The following is a 12,500-nucleotide window of genomic DNA, read 5'->3' as shown; positions in this document are numbered from 1 at the left end:
CTGGAGGAACAGCGGCGGAGCGTGTGTGTGTGTGTGTGTGTTACCAGCTGAGCGCTCATGCCGTCCAGCAGCAGCTCGGCCGTCGGCACCTGCCTTGTGCCCAGCTTATCCTTCAACCGCTGGACCTCGATCCCGTTACACAAGCCATCAGAGTCCCACACCTCAGCCAGGAACAGAGACAGACCGCTGCTGCCCTGCACACACACACACACACACACACACACACACACACACACACACACACACACACACACGTTAGTTTTTGTGAGCCAGCCATACCATTTACAACATGGGAGAAAATGTTCCTCAACTATCTACTAGTGATTAATTCATCCGGTGATCGGTGATGAGTGGCCCGAGGCAAGGACAAGAGCTCTTCTACTTCACGGTCTTGAAACTGAGGGGCAACGAGTTGTCTACACTCTCCCTGACACAGGTGACACTGGATTCATCGATTTCTGCATTATAGACACACTTTAACCCTAAAATCAACGTTGTAGCTGAGAGACACGCATTTCGCAAACATACACAAGCACCCAGTGAATCAGTTCTACGTTGCGTTGCAGCTTTAAGAGACTTGGTTTCCAAATGCGAGTTTGGCGCTAATACAGATGATATGATCAGGGATCGGTTAATCGAACATGTTGCAAGTCACCGCATACAGGAGAGACTGTTGCTCGCTACTCGGATTGAGGCTGCGAGTGAACACGCAAAGAGTATCGCAGGGGACCAGGCCATATCTGTGCAAGCTGTACAGTCCCGCATCACGCAAACCCTCTCAGCCTTCATCCTCTGACCATCTACCGTCAACATCGTCTTCCCGCACATGCTACCGCTGTGGGTCTGATAAACATTTGGCCAATGCACAGAATTGCCCTGCTATCCGTGCAAAATGTAAAAACTGCCAGAAAACGGGACATTTTGCTCGTGTGTGGATCGACTGACACATGTTCAGTGCACGAGATTCACCTGCCGGAGTATACCGCTCTTTACATGCATGACCAAGCAACCACAACTAAGATTGTGTGCCCTGTTTCCATAACAGCTTCTGATACTACTGTAGAGGTTGAGGTAATGGTGGATACCGGCTCATCCATCTCCATTCTGTCAAAGGCACTATATGAGGCCAGCTTTAATTCTGTGCCTCTTCAGACACCTACTGCTCGCCTGGTCACATACTCACGTGCACTGATCCCAGTGTTGGGTTGCTTACCCGCCACTGTGTCCAGAGATACTGTTACATGCTCCGCCAAACTCTTCACAGTTGACTCGCACTGCATTGCTGGGCATGGATCTAGTTAAAGGACTACACCTCCACTTTGAGGATCAATGTTTGCTTCCACCCCTCCCTGCTGCTGAATCCGAGATTCCCTCTGCTGCTGTAATGCACCTTTCAGAAGCAGCCGCACCTCCGAACACACTGGGAGTAGTGCACACCTCACTACTTAAGGGTGCTACATTATTCTCAACCACTGATCTTCAAAGTGCATACCATGAGGTCATGTTGCACCCTGATAGTAGAGATTTAACTGCTTTCATTACACACGATGGTTTGTTCCGTCTTTGTCGAGTTCCGTACGGATTGGCCTCGGCTCCGTCGGCGTTCCAGGAATGATGGACCTGATATTGCAAGACCTATCGAACGTGGCAAACTACTTGGATGATATTATAATCTGGGGACGCACTGCTGAGGAGCATGAACGCTCTCTGAAAGCCATTCTGCAACGTTTGCAGGATTTTGGACTAAAAATGAATACATCAAAATGTAATTTCAGCCAGACCAGCTTACAGTTCCTAGGACACACAGTTACAGCGCAGGGTATCAAGCCAAACAAGCATCACCTGTCTGCAATCTTACAGGCTCCGGCTGCTACAGATGCCGTGAAGCTGCGCTCTTTCCTCGGCCTGCTGTCTTGGTACAGTAAATGCATTCAGAACTTCTTTCAGAAACATTAAAATAATATAACACATAAAATATGTCTGTTTTGTGACTGTATTCTTTTTATTCTTGTTGTTTTAATGTTTCCTGGAAAGCACTTTGGTCAACGGTAGTCGTTTTAAATGTGCTTTAGAAATTTTATTTGTATCCAACTGAATATCCTGTTGATTGTGTGTAATTAATTTTGGCCAGGACACTCCTGTGAAAGAGATTCTTAATCTCAGAGTCTTTTCTGGTTAACCCTGTAAGGCCCACAGTTGTAATATTACCAGTGTTGGGCACGTTACTTTAAAAAGGTAATTAGTTATAGTTACTAGTTACTTCTCACAAATAGTAACCGAGTTAGGAACTTAATTACATCATTATAAAAGTAACTAATTACCAGGTAAAGTAACTATTGCATTACTTTTTTTTTTTTAAATGTTCAAATGTGTCAAATAACTTGGATGTCCTCAATATTAAATGTTAAATGAATGAAATGGACACTAAATAGAATAAATTATTATTATAAAACGTTGTACACCAATCTACACTATTTTAATGTTTCTGTGGGACAATGTGAGAGACACCTATCAAATTCAACAGATTATATTAAATATTATCAACCCTCTACGGACACCTTGGTAATAGAATCGCCATTGGCTTGTAAATTTTCTAGTTTACTCACCAGTCTAATTATCTGATATGCTATTCTTATATATATATTTATATATACACATATACTGTACATGGCATCCTTCCGTCTACAGGAGACGATGGTGTGACTCTCTCGCTCTGTATCTTTCTGTGCGAGTGTGAGAGAAAGTGACGGCGAGCTGTGCGCTTCACACTAGAGTTTACGATACGTCAAATACAGCTACACTGCACATCCATTCAGATGAACTGAAAAATAAATTTATACATTTACATTTATGCATTTAGCAGACGCTTTTATCCAAAGCGACTTACATTGCATTCAAGTTACAGTTTATACATTTTATCTTAACGTTTCTAGCGCCATGCTCTACTATTTGAGCTACAGGAAAGCCAAATTATAATAAATTATAGTAACGATTTTTATTGTCAGTAACGGTAATGGCGTTGTAACGGGGGAAACAGTAATTCGTTTGATTACTCGTTACTGAAAACAATAACGCCGTTATTCCCATCACTGAATATAACAACGTCAGTTTTAGCTCCACTAAAATAAACCTGTACTTGCTTTTTAGCCTTTAAGATCACATTTACAGTAGGTCCTATTGTTCAGTGCTGCAGTGTTGTTGGGTGGTATATTTTGTAAATGGGTCTGTTTACCGGGCCATAAACTTACACAACCTGCACACTTGCTTCAAGGGACTTCACCTTTTATATTGTACTGGATAAATCAACATGCAAGTAAGTATAATGCTTAAAACATTTTTTTTTCTGTGATTAGTAATATGTGTAGATCACGCAGATATTAAGGTACTGATAAATACTTTGATTAAATTAGATTTTGAGCGTGTTATGTTAATGTTGTAATTTATGATGTAAAATCTGCCTGTGCACCTAACACCTTACATGAATGAACTGTACTGAATCATTCGTTAGCAACATACTTTTTGACCATTTCGTTAGTGACAAAATATAATATTGATTTTTTATGTCTTATTTGTTACCATTTTGAGTTTTATTCCAAATTGAATGATTATTACAATAAATTATTAGTTTGAGTTGAATTAAAAAATAAATGCTTTCTTTGAGAATTTTAAATTATTTGCAATGCAATATTTAAAACTATATTTTAAATTATACTTAACTGGTTCTGTTTTGTTTTCTGGGCGTAACTTGTTTGCTCAAATGTGTGCTTGATGCACGAGGGCCAGGTGATAATGTTCTGGGATGCCGTGCTGTTATCATGATACGTAGCACAGTCAGCCATCAGACTGTACTGATTGAAATCTGTGGAATGTGTGAATACTTTAAAATGTTTAAGTATGATTGGGCTTGACTTGCATTGAGATTATTTAGCCTTGAAAATAATCAGTGTCTTCTTCTATTTCAGAAAGCTACTAGACTGGTAAGGTCATAATTATATACTGTATATGATGTCATTGATGCCAACCAAAATGGGAACAAAGACTTTTAGTTGGATTCTGATACAAATGATAAAAAGTAATATAAAGATGTCTGTGAACTGGATTATGTGAACATCATGCTAACAAAACCAGGCCATTCAAGAACACGGACCATGCGCTGTAACAGGTAAAGCTGTCTGAAAAATGATTTTATCTCTCAACATGAATTTCTCTGATGAGGATATCACTAATGATGCCGTCTCCCATCATACACCACTGAAGGTTTGTGTCAGAAGATATGATCAAGGCTCTGACATCTCACACCAATGAGTAGTTTTCAAAAGGATGGAGCATTTATAAAATCATTATGAGACTATGGGAATTGAACATGGCTATGAACAGAGCTAGACATTGTAAATACCAGTAATTAGTTTTGATTTAACATATTTTTATAATAAATATAATATTCATAAAAACATGGCTTGTCTGATTATTATTATTGTGTGATTATTTGTGTATGGATATATAGGCTGCTGTTATGGGGCTACATAAGCAGTATACCCTGCAAATGAACCCTTAGATCTTCTTTAGATTTGTTCAGACAGTAAAATCACTGAAATTCTGCTATACCCCAAACGCCCAACATTTCACTAAAAACATACTAAAATATCAAAAATTTTAAAACTCATTTATTTCTGCATTAGAGGCCTCCCACAATAACATATAAATGGCAAAATTATTTTTTCAGAGTTTTTTTTCTAAATTTGGGTCTTAAACAGGTTAAAACACTGGGAAGGCACGCACTGAGTGTCGGAAGCAGGCCAATCCTACTAACCTACGGCCTGTCCCTCTACTTTAGGGACAGCTACTACTTTACTCTCTATTCCAACTGGTCTCTGGAACTGCCCGTCTGCTGTAAACAAAGCAGACTTTATTCCTTCTATTGCTACTCATTCTGGTCTGAACCTCATGGCCCTAACTGAGACTTGGATCAAACCTGAGGACACTGCCACTCCTGCAGCACTCTCCGCTAACTTCACTTTTTCCCACAGCCCTCGCACACTTGGGAGGGGTGGAGGTACAGGTATCCTTATTTCAAATGAATGGAAATTTGATCTTCTAGCATCTCTTACTCAATTACTATTACCCACCCTGTTAAAATCCACTTTGCAGTTGTGTATCGTCCCCCAGGTCAACTGGGTAACTTCTTGGAGGAGCTGGATGTATTGCTGTCAAACTTTCCTGAGGATGGTGCTCCTCTGGTACTGCTCGGCGACTTCAACATCCACCTAGAAAAACCCCAGGCTGCTGACTTCAACACTCTTCTCACTTCATTTGACCTCAAGCGAGTGTCTACTATGGCTACTCATAAATCAGGTAACCAACTGGACCTCATCTACACACGCGTCCTGCTCCACTGACAACACACTAGTTACTCCACTGCACACCTCAGACCACCTCCTCATCACTTCTAACCTCACACTAACTCCGGACACAGCACACACTCCCCCACAGGTCACCTTTCGCCGTAACCTATGCTCTCTCTCTCCCTCTTGCCTTTCCTCAATGGTTTCATCTGCACTTCCTTCACCCTCTCAGTTTTCAGCACTGGACACAAACAGTGCTACTGACACTCTTTGCTCCACTCTAACATCTTGCTTAGACAACTTTTGCCCCCTTTCATCCAGACCAGCACGCACTACCCCAAATCCCTAAAATCAACAACTGTTCTGACTCTCACACACTTTTCAAAACTTTCTCTTTTCTTCTCTGTTGTCCTCCCCCTCCTCCTTCATAAACTCTTACAGCTGATGACTTTGCAATTTTCTTCACAAATAAAACCAGAACCATCAGTGACCAATTCCTCACACCACAAACTGATAACTTCATACTGACTAACACACACTCTCACACCTCCTTCTCTCCTCTCTCGGAGACGGAAGTTTCCAAACTCATCCTTTCCAATCATCCCACTACTTGTCCGCTAGATCCTATCCCCACTCACCTCCTTCAGGCCATTTCTTCTTCGGTCATACCCGCGCTTACTCACATTATCAACACCTCTCTTCACACTGGTACATTTCCCACAGCATTTAAGCAGGCTCGGGTAACCCCACTGCTTAAAAAACCCTCTCTAAATCCAGCACTTTTAGAACACTACAGACCGGTATCCCTTCTTCCATTCATTGCAAAGACTCTTGAGCGAGTTGTGTTCAACCAACTCTTTGTTTCTTGAGCAGAACAATCTTCTGGACAACAACCAATCTGGCTTCAGAAGCGGCCACTCTACTGAGACTGCCCTACTCTCGGTTACAGAGGCCCTGAGACTGGCAAGAGTGGCTTCCAAATCCTCTGTACTCATCTTACTGTACCTGTCTGCTGCTTTCGATACAGTTAACCATCAGATCCTCCTGTCCACTCTCAGAAGGATGGGCATCTCCAGAACCGCACTCCTGTGGTTCGAATCTTACCTCTCAGAGAGGTCCTTCAGGGTGTCTTGGAGGGGTGAGGTTTCAAAGTCACAAATTCTTGCTACTGGGGTTCCTCAAGGCTCAATGCTTGGACCACTTCTCTTCTCCATCTACATGTCATCATTAGGATCGGTCATTCAGAAGCATGGCTTTTCTTATCACTGCTATGCTGATGACACTCAACTCTACTTCTCATTCCAACCAGATGATCCGACGGTAGCTGCTCGCATTACAGCTTGTCTGAGTGACATTTCTAGCTGGATGAAAGACCATCACCTTCAGCTCAACCTTGCCAAGACAGAACTGCTCGTGGTCTCAGCCAATCCATCACTTCACCACAACTTCTCTATACAGCTGGGTTCGTCAACCATAACTCCTTCCAGGACAGCCAGGAACCTTGGAGTTGTGATCGATGATCAGTTAAGCATCACTGACCATATTGCTACAACGGCCCGTTCCTGCATATTCGCCTTATACAACATTAGGAAGATTCGACCCTTCCTGTCCGAGCAAGCCGCACAACTCCTCGTCCAAGCTCTTGTTCTCTCCAGACTGGAATATTGTAATGCTCTCTTGGCAGGCCTTCCCACATGTACTATCAAGCCTCTGCAACTGATCCAGAATACAGCAGCCAGAGTGGTCTTTAATGAACCGAGGAAAGCTCACGTTACCCCTCTCTTCATCAGGTTACACTGGCTACCAATAGCCGCTCGCATCAAATTCAAGGTACTGATGTTTGCCTACAAGACAACAACTAGGACTGCACCAATTTTTCTAAACTCACTAGTTCAAACTTATGCTCCCTACAGAAGCTTGCGTTCTGCAAGTGAACGACGCCTTGTGGTGCCATCCCAAAGAGATACCAAATCTCTCTCACAGACCTTTTCCTGGACTGTGCCCAGCTGGTGGAATGACCTCCCAATCACAATTCGAACAGCTGAATCTTTAGCCATTTTTAAAAATAAATAATCTAAAGACACATCTTTTTCGCCAGCACCTGACCAACTAATACTAATACTTACCTAGTCTATCTATTTAAAAAAAAAAAAAAAAACCCTAGCTACGTGTACTGTGCTGGGCTAACTGAAACGTGTCATGGCACTTGTATACTGCTGCACTCTCGATGGTCTCATTGCTTCTATTGTTCTCATATTGTACGTCGCTTTGGATAAAAGCGTCTGCTAAATGATTAAATGTAAATGTAAATAAAAAAGATAAAAATAATTTTATCAAAAATACAGTAAAACATGTGAAACATTATTACTATTTAACACAGCTGTTTTCTGTGTGAATGAAACTCAAGACCTGCCAATATATATATATATATATATATATATATATATATATATATATAGAGACATGTAAATGCATGTAAATATTTTCAAAATATATACTGTATGTGTGTGCATTTATAAATACATAATAAATATACACAGAACAAACACATATTACAAACAAAAACTTATTTTGGATGCGATTAATGGTTTGGCAGCACTAATATATATATATATATATGTATATGTATATATACATATATATATATATATATTAGGTGGGAGAAAAAAAAATCGATTCACCCAACTATCGCGATTCTTTTTAAAACAATTTAAAAATGGATTGGTTTACCTCAGAATTGATTTTTATTTCATTATTTTATTTTTCCTAAGAGGTGGTGGGGAGAAGTTAGCGCTTTGTAATCCCAACAGAGGGCGAAGCAGCGCGCAGACGATCAGCGTATGACATCAAAGTCCCGCGAGAGCGATTCGAAAGCACGCGGAGCCGTCACTGTATATAGATCAGTGAGAGCCGTCTGCTCTCTGTAGCTCTCGCGATGCTTTGATGTCATACAGCGATCGCTCTGTGTGCGCAGTGCCACGCATTAGATGATGTCATATACGTTTAAAGCCGGTGCAAGAAAGAAAGCAAAACCATGACGGAGGCAGAGGCTCAAACCTCTCCCAGAATTATTTCTGCACCTTCACGTTTTGAATCCCAACTGCTGGGAAAACATGACTAAACATGACTGAAACAGTATGCAAAGTAACATAGCACTTTATTTTATTTCAGAAAGTTTTTTTTTCTACTCATTTTGTTGAACATTTATATTATTTATATTATATTCGTGTGCAAGTTCAGGGTTTTGGTACTTCAAAGTTTCATGGTTCAAGGTACTTTAAATTAACACGGTGTATGCGTATGCTCCTGAAATAAAAGTTTAGAAAGATGTGATGCATTGTTTTTGTTGATATGACTCATCATATGCGGTCTCTTCTAAGGGTATAATCAACTATTTTCCATTGTCTAGTCTTTAATAAGCAAACAAAAATCACAATAAATTGTAATATCGAGTCACAATAGTAACTGCTAAGATGTGTGTTTTTTTTTTTTAAATTGCGACTGTCTGTATATTAAGTGTATCATTCAACTTTTTCCCATGGTCTACAGTTAAAAACAAAAATCGCAACACATAGCAATATTGAATCGCAATACTTGCAGAATCGAAATTCTTTAAAAAATTTAAATAAAATCGCAATACATATTGTATCATGACAGTATTGAATCGGGAGGTAGGTGTATGATCCCATCCCTAATATATACATACACACAGACAAGAAAATGTTAATGTGTTTGGTCTTGGCGGAATAGATCTATCCAGAACATGCTGCTGTGAGCATGTAAGAAATACTGCTGCTGCACATGTAGTACATGAATAACCCCCATGCAGCATACACGATCACCTCGTAGCATATCTATACAGGTGGAGCTGGGGAAGGTGGAGGGTTTCTGAAGTGCGCTGCAACGGCTAAAGCAAACACCAGCCAAGTATTTGAATGTTGACCAGCGAGCTCATTGGCCACTCATACAGAAGAGAACCAATCAGCTGCGGCATGTGATGATGATGTCATTATGTCAGATTGAGTTTGACCTATCGGACTGCGCCATCTCGATTTTCATGACAGAACTTTGGATATACGGTATGTGACTGCAGTGAGCATAAGCTATGAAGCATTATTATATGGCATCACGGCTGTGAGTGTGTCAGTACCGCTGTGCTGCGTCCGTGCCGGTCTGTGATGCGAGCCAGAGTCAGCGTCATATCAGCGTCTGTTGCCGACGTGAACCACTTAAAGCCATACAGCTTGAACCATCCGTCCTGCTGTCGCCTGGCAACCGTCTCCGTACCACTCGCTGTCACACACACAACGACAGCATCACATCAGAGACGCATACAGCAACCGCATCACAAACGTGTGTGTGTGTGTGTGTGTGAGAGAGTGTGAGTGTGTGAGAGAGCGTGCGTGTGTGAGAGAGTGTGAGAGTGTGAGAGCGTGAGTGTGAGTGTGTGAGAGAGCGTGAGTGTGAGTGTGTGTGTGTGTGTGTCCTCACAGACGTCAGATCCTCCCCTGCGCTCGGTCATCCACTGTCCGGACGTCCAGAACCTCTTCTCATCACGTGTGGTCAGACGCTCGAATGCTTCTCTGCTCGAATGCACTCCTAAAGACTGCACACACACACACACACACACACACACACACACACCAGTGAAGCTCACAGACCTGTGCTTCTTATTCCACTGATGTCCATTCATATGTGTGTGAACACAGGAAACACAAGCTCATGCTAATCTTTTGAGCTTCAAAGTTCAAGTTTGATGAACTCTGACTGTCTTGTGAAGATCGATGAGGCACGACGTGACCTGAATGCAAGCGTGAACATCCTCATTTATAAAAAACAGTATTTTTCAGACTGTAATAAGGCAGTAAGCTTTCTCTCAGGCTTAGTAGGGCCCTATGAAATCTGTTTGATCTTTTCCCAAATTCCGTATTATTTTTCCAAAGTCTGTTTTTTCCATTTGAATTTTTCTGAATTCCATTTTTTTTGTTTGAATTTTCCTAGACTTTGTTAAAATGGTTAAATTAAAAATAAATTTATATAATTATTTACATATCAGTATATGTAGCTTCAGTATGTGTAGCAAACTTAATATTTAATATAGACACTATAGTCCATATCACGTTTTGATATAAGTGTACTGACCTACTTTTGATTAATTCATCCAAAATTTAGCAAATTCCGTGACATTCTGCGTTATACAGTAAATTCTGTTTTTAAGACTGGATTCAGTGATTCCGCATCGCAGAAATCATCGGGCCCTAGTTCAGTTTGTCTGGATGAGTGAGTGCTTCACCTCGATGACTTTAGCAGCTCCGTCCGTCATGGCCAGCGGGCAGGTGTAGAGTCCAGCGGACGGCGCGAACAGGTAGATCTTGCTCATCTGATACACTCGACTGCACACACACACACACACACACACACACACGTGTGAAGCTGCTGCTTATATCTAATGAAACGATGAGCTTTGCAGTTCTTCTGCTGTTTTTGTTTATTTGTTCTGTGTTTTGTCATTCTTCTTCAACGCAGAAGTAAGCTTATATGGGTGAGACTTCCGGTTCATTAGCCGCTATAGGTAAATAATGTGCAGTAAACGGTAAAACTGTTTGCACTACAAACCAGTGTGTTCATAATTAAGACAATACATTAAAATAATATGATAAGACAGTAATTTTCAATATCAAGCAGCAAAACAAACTGTTTTGTACAGCTAAAAATAGCTGGACGCGGATGAGATGTGCTCTCCTACTTTAGAGGTGCTCTTCATAAACAGTAAACCTTTCTACTAGCCGTGGGAGCTTTTCTCTTTCAATCTCGTGAATGTGTACGATCATCCAGACGGAATGGAGCAACGGTACCCAGACTCTCTTAATCACTTAATCATTCTTGGAGATTTTAACAAAGCAAATCTCTCCCGTGAACTGCCAAAATACAGACAGCACGTTACATGTCCCACCAGAGACAGTACTATACTGGATCACTGTTACACAGCAATAAAAGATGCATACCACTCTGTTCCACGAGCAGCTTTAGGACTCTCTGACCACTGTTTGGTTCATCTCATACCGACCTACAGGCAGAAACTGAAATCTGCTAAACCTGTACTAAGAACTGTTAAAAGATGGACTAATGAAGCAGAGCGGGTTTTACAAGCCTGCTTCGACTGCACTGATTGGAGTGTTTTTGAAGCTGCTGCCTCGATCTGGACGAGCTCTCAGAGCTCTTCTCCCTCTACACCAACGACTGCACATCTACAGATCCCTCTGTCAAGCTCCAAGAACTTCACACGAACTCACACCAGGCCCACTCTCTCTTCCAGCTTCTTATATTAGTGTTATATTTAATCTGTACCGTGTTATTCCTATATATGGAGGCTCCTGTCGTCAAGTCAAAGTCCTTGTGTGTGTAAACGTACTTGGTATTAAAGCTCTTTCTGACTTCTGTGATCCTGACTGATTCCGGTGTGTGTGTGTGTGTGTGTGTTTGTTTGTTTGTGTGTGTGTGTGCGTGTGACTGTGTTTGTGTGTGTGTGTGTGTGACTCTGTTTGTGTTGATGGTGTGTGTATAATGTGAGTGTGTGTGTTCTGACCTCCACTCTCCGTAGGTGCGCTCGTACCCCGCTGCCACCAGGCCCTCCTGTGCAGAGATGTGTTTGAGGCGTGTCCAGGCGTCGCAGGTGAGGATGCGGTCCACGCGGCGGCCCCAGGGGTCAAACCGCTGCAGCACCGGAGGATTGAGCTCACACTGACGACCCAGAGCCTCGATCTCAGAGACCAGCCGCTCGCCGAAGAGCAGGAGATCGCGCTGCACCGCCTGCACACACACACACCATCAGCACACACTCCTGCTCACAGCTCACACACACCTGTGAGATGTACCTGCTCAGGTAGGTGGCGCTGCAGGTAGGCCCGGAGCAGTGCATCCTGGGTAAAGGGGTTTGTGAGCAGTGGCCGCTCCTGGAAGAAGGTCCCGATGGCGGAGCGGGAGAACAGCGCAGGTGTGTGTGTGTGAGAGTCCAGCTCGCTGACGGACTCGACGGAGACACTGCTGTGAGACACACTCCTACTGAGCATGCGCAGAGCCAAGCAGTTACCACGGCAACTCACCTGAACAGCCATCACTGTTCACACACACACACAGAGAGAGAGAGAGCTGTCAGTT

The 12,500-nt window shown here is 42.3% G+C and overlaps 1 protein-coding gene across 3 annotated transcripts in view; it reads right to left on the bottom strand.

Moving 5' to 3' along the window:
• LOC131537157 (acyl-CoA dehydrogenase family member 11-like) overlaps nt 1-12,500 on the bottom strand; it is a 27,918-nt gene that overhangs the window by 14,795 nt on the left and 623 nt on the right. For all 3 annotated transcript variants that reach the window (XM_058770456.1, XM_058770463.1, XM_058770450.1), the window contains exons 2-7: nt 12,218-12,459; nt 11,929-12,152; nt 10,636-10,735; nt 9,834-9,948; nt 9,493-9,635; nt 45-194 (exon numbers count right to left, since the gene is read on the bottom strand). In XM_058770456.1, coding sequence (XP_058626439.1) covers nt 45-194; nt 9,493-9,635; nt 9,834-9,948; nt 10,636-10,735; nt 11,929-12,152; nt 12,218-12,457 — 972 coding nt within the window. In that variant the 5' untranslated portion in view covers nt 12,458-12,459. The remainder of the gene's footprint in view (nt 1-44; nt 195-9,492; nt 9,636-9,833; nt 9,949-10,635; nt 10,736-11,928; nt 12,153-12,217; nt 12,460-12,500) is intronic.

This window comes from Onychostoma macrolepis, chromosome 01 (genome assembly GCF_012432095.1).
Source record: "Onychostoma macrolepis isolate SWU-2019 chromosome 01, ASM1243209v1, whole genome shotgun sequence".
NCBI classification, from domain to species: domain Eukaryota; kingdom Metazoa; phylum Chordata; class Actinopteri; order Cypriniformes; family Cyprinidae; genus Onychostoma; species Onychostoma macrolepis.
This window is presented reverse-complemented; position numbering and strand designations above follow the sequence as displayed.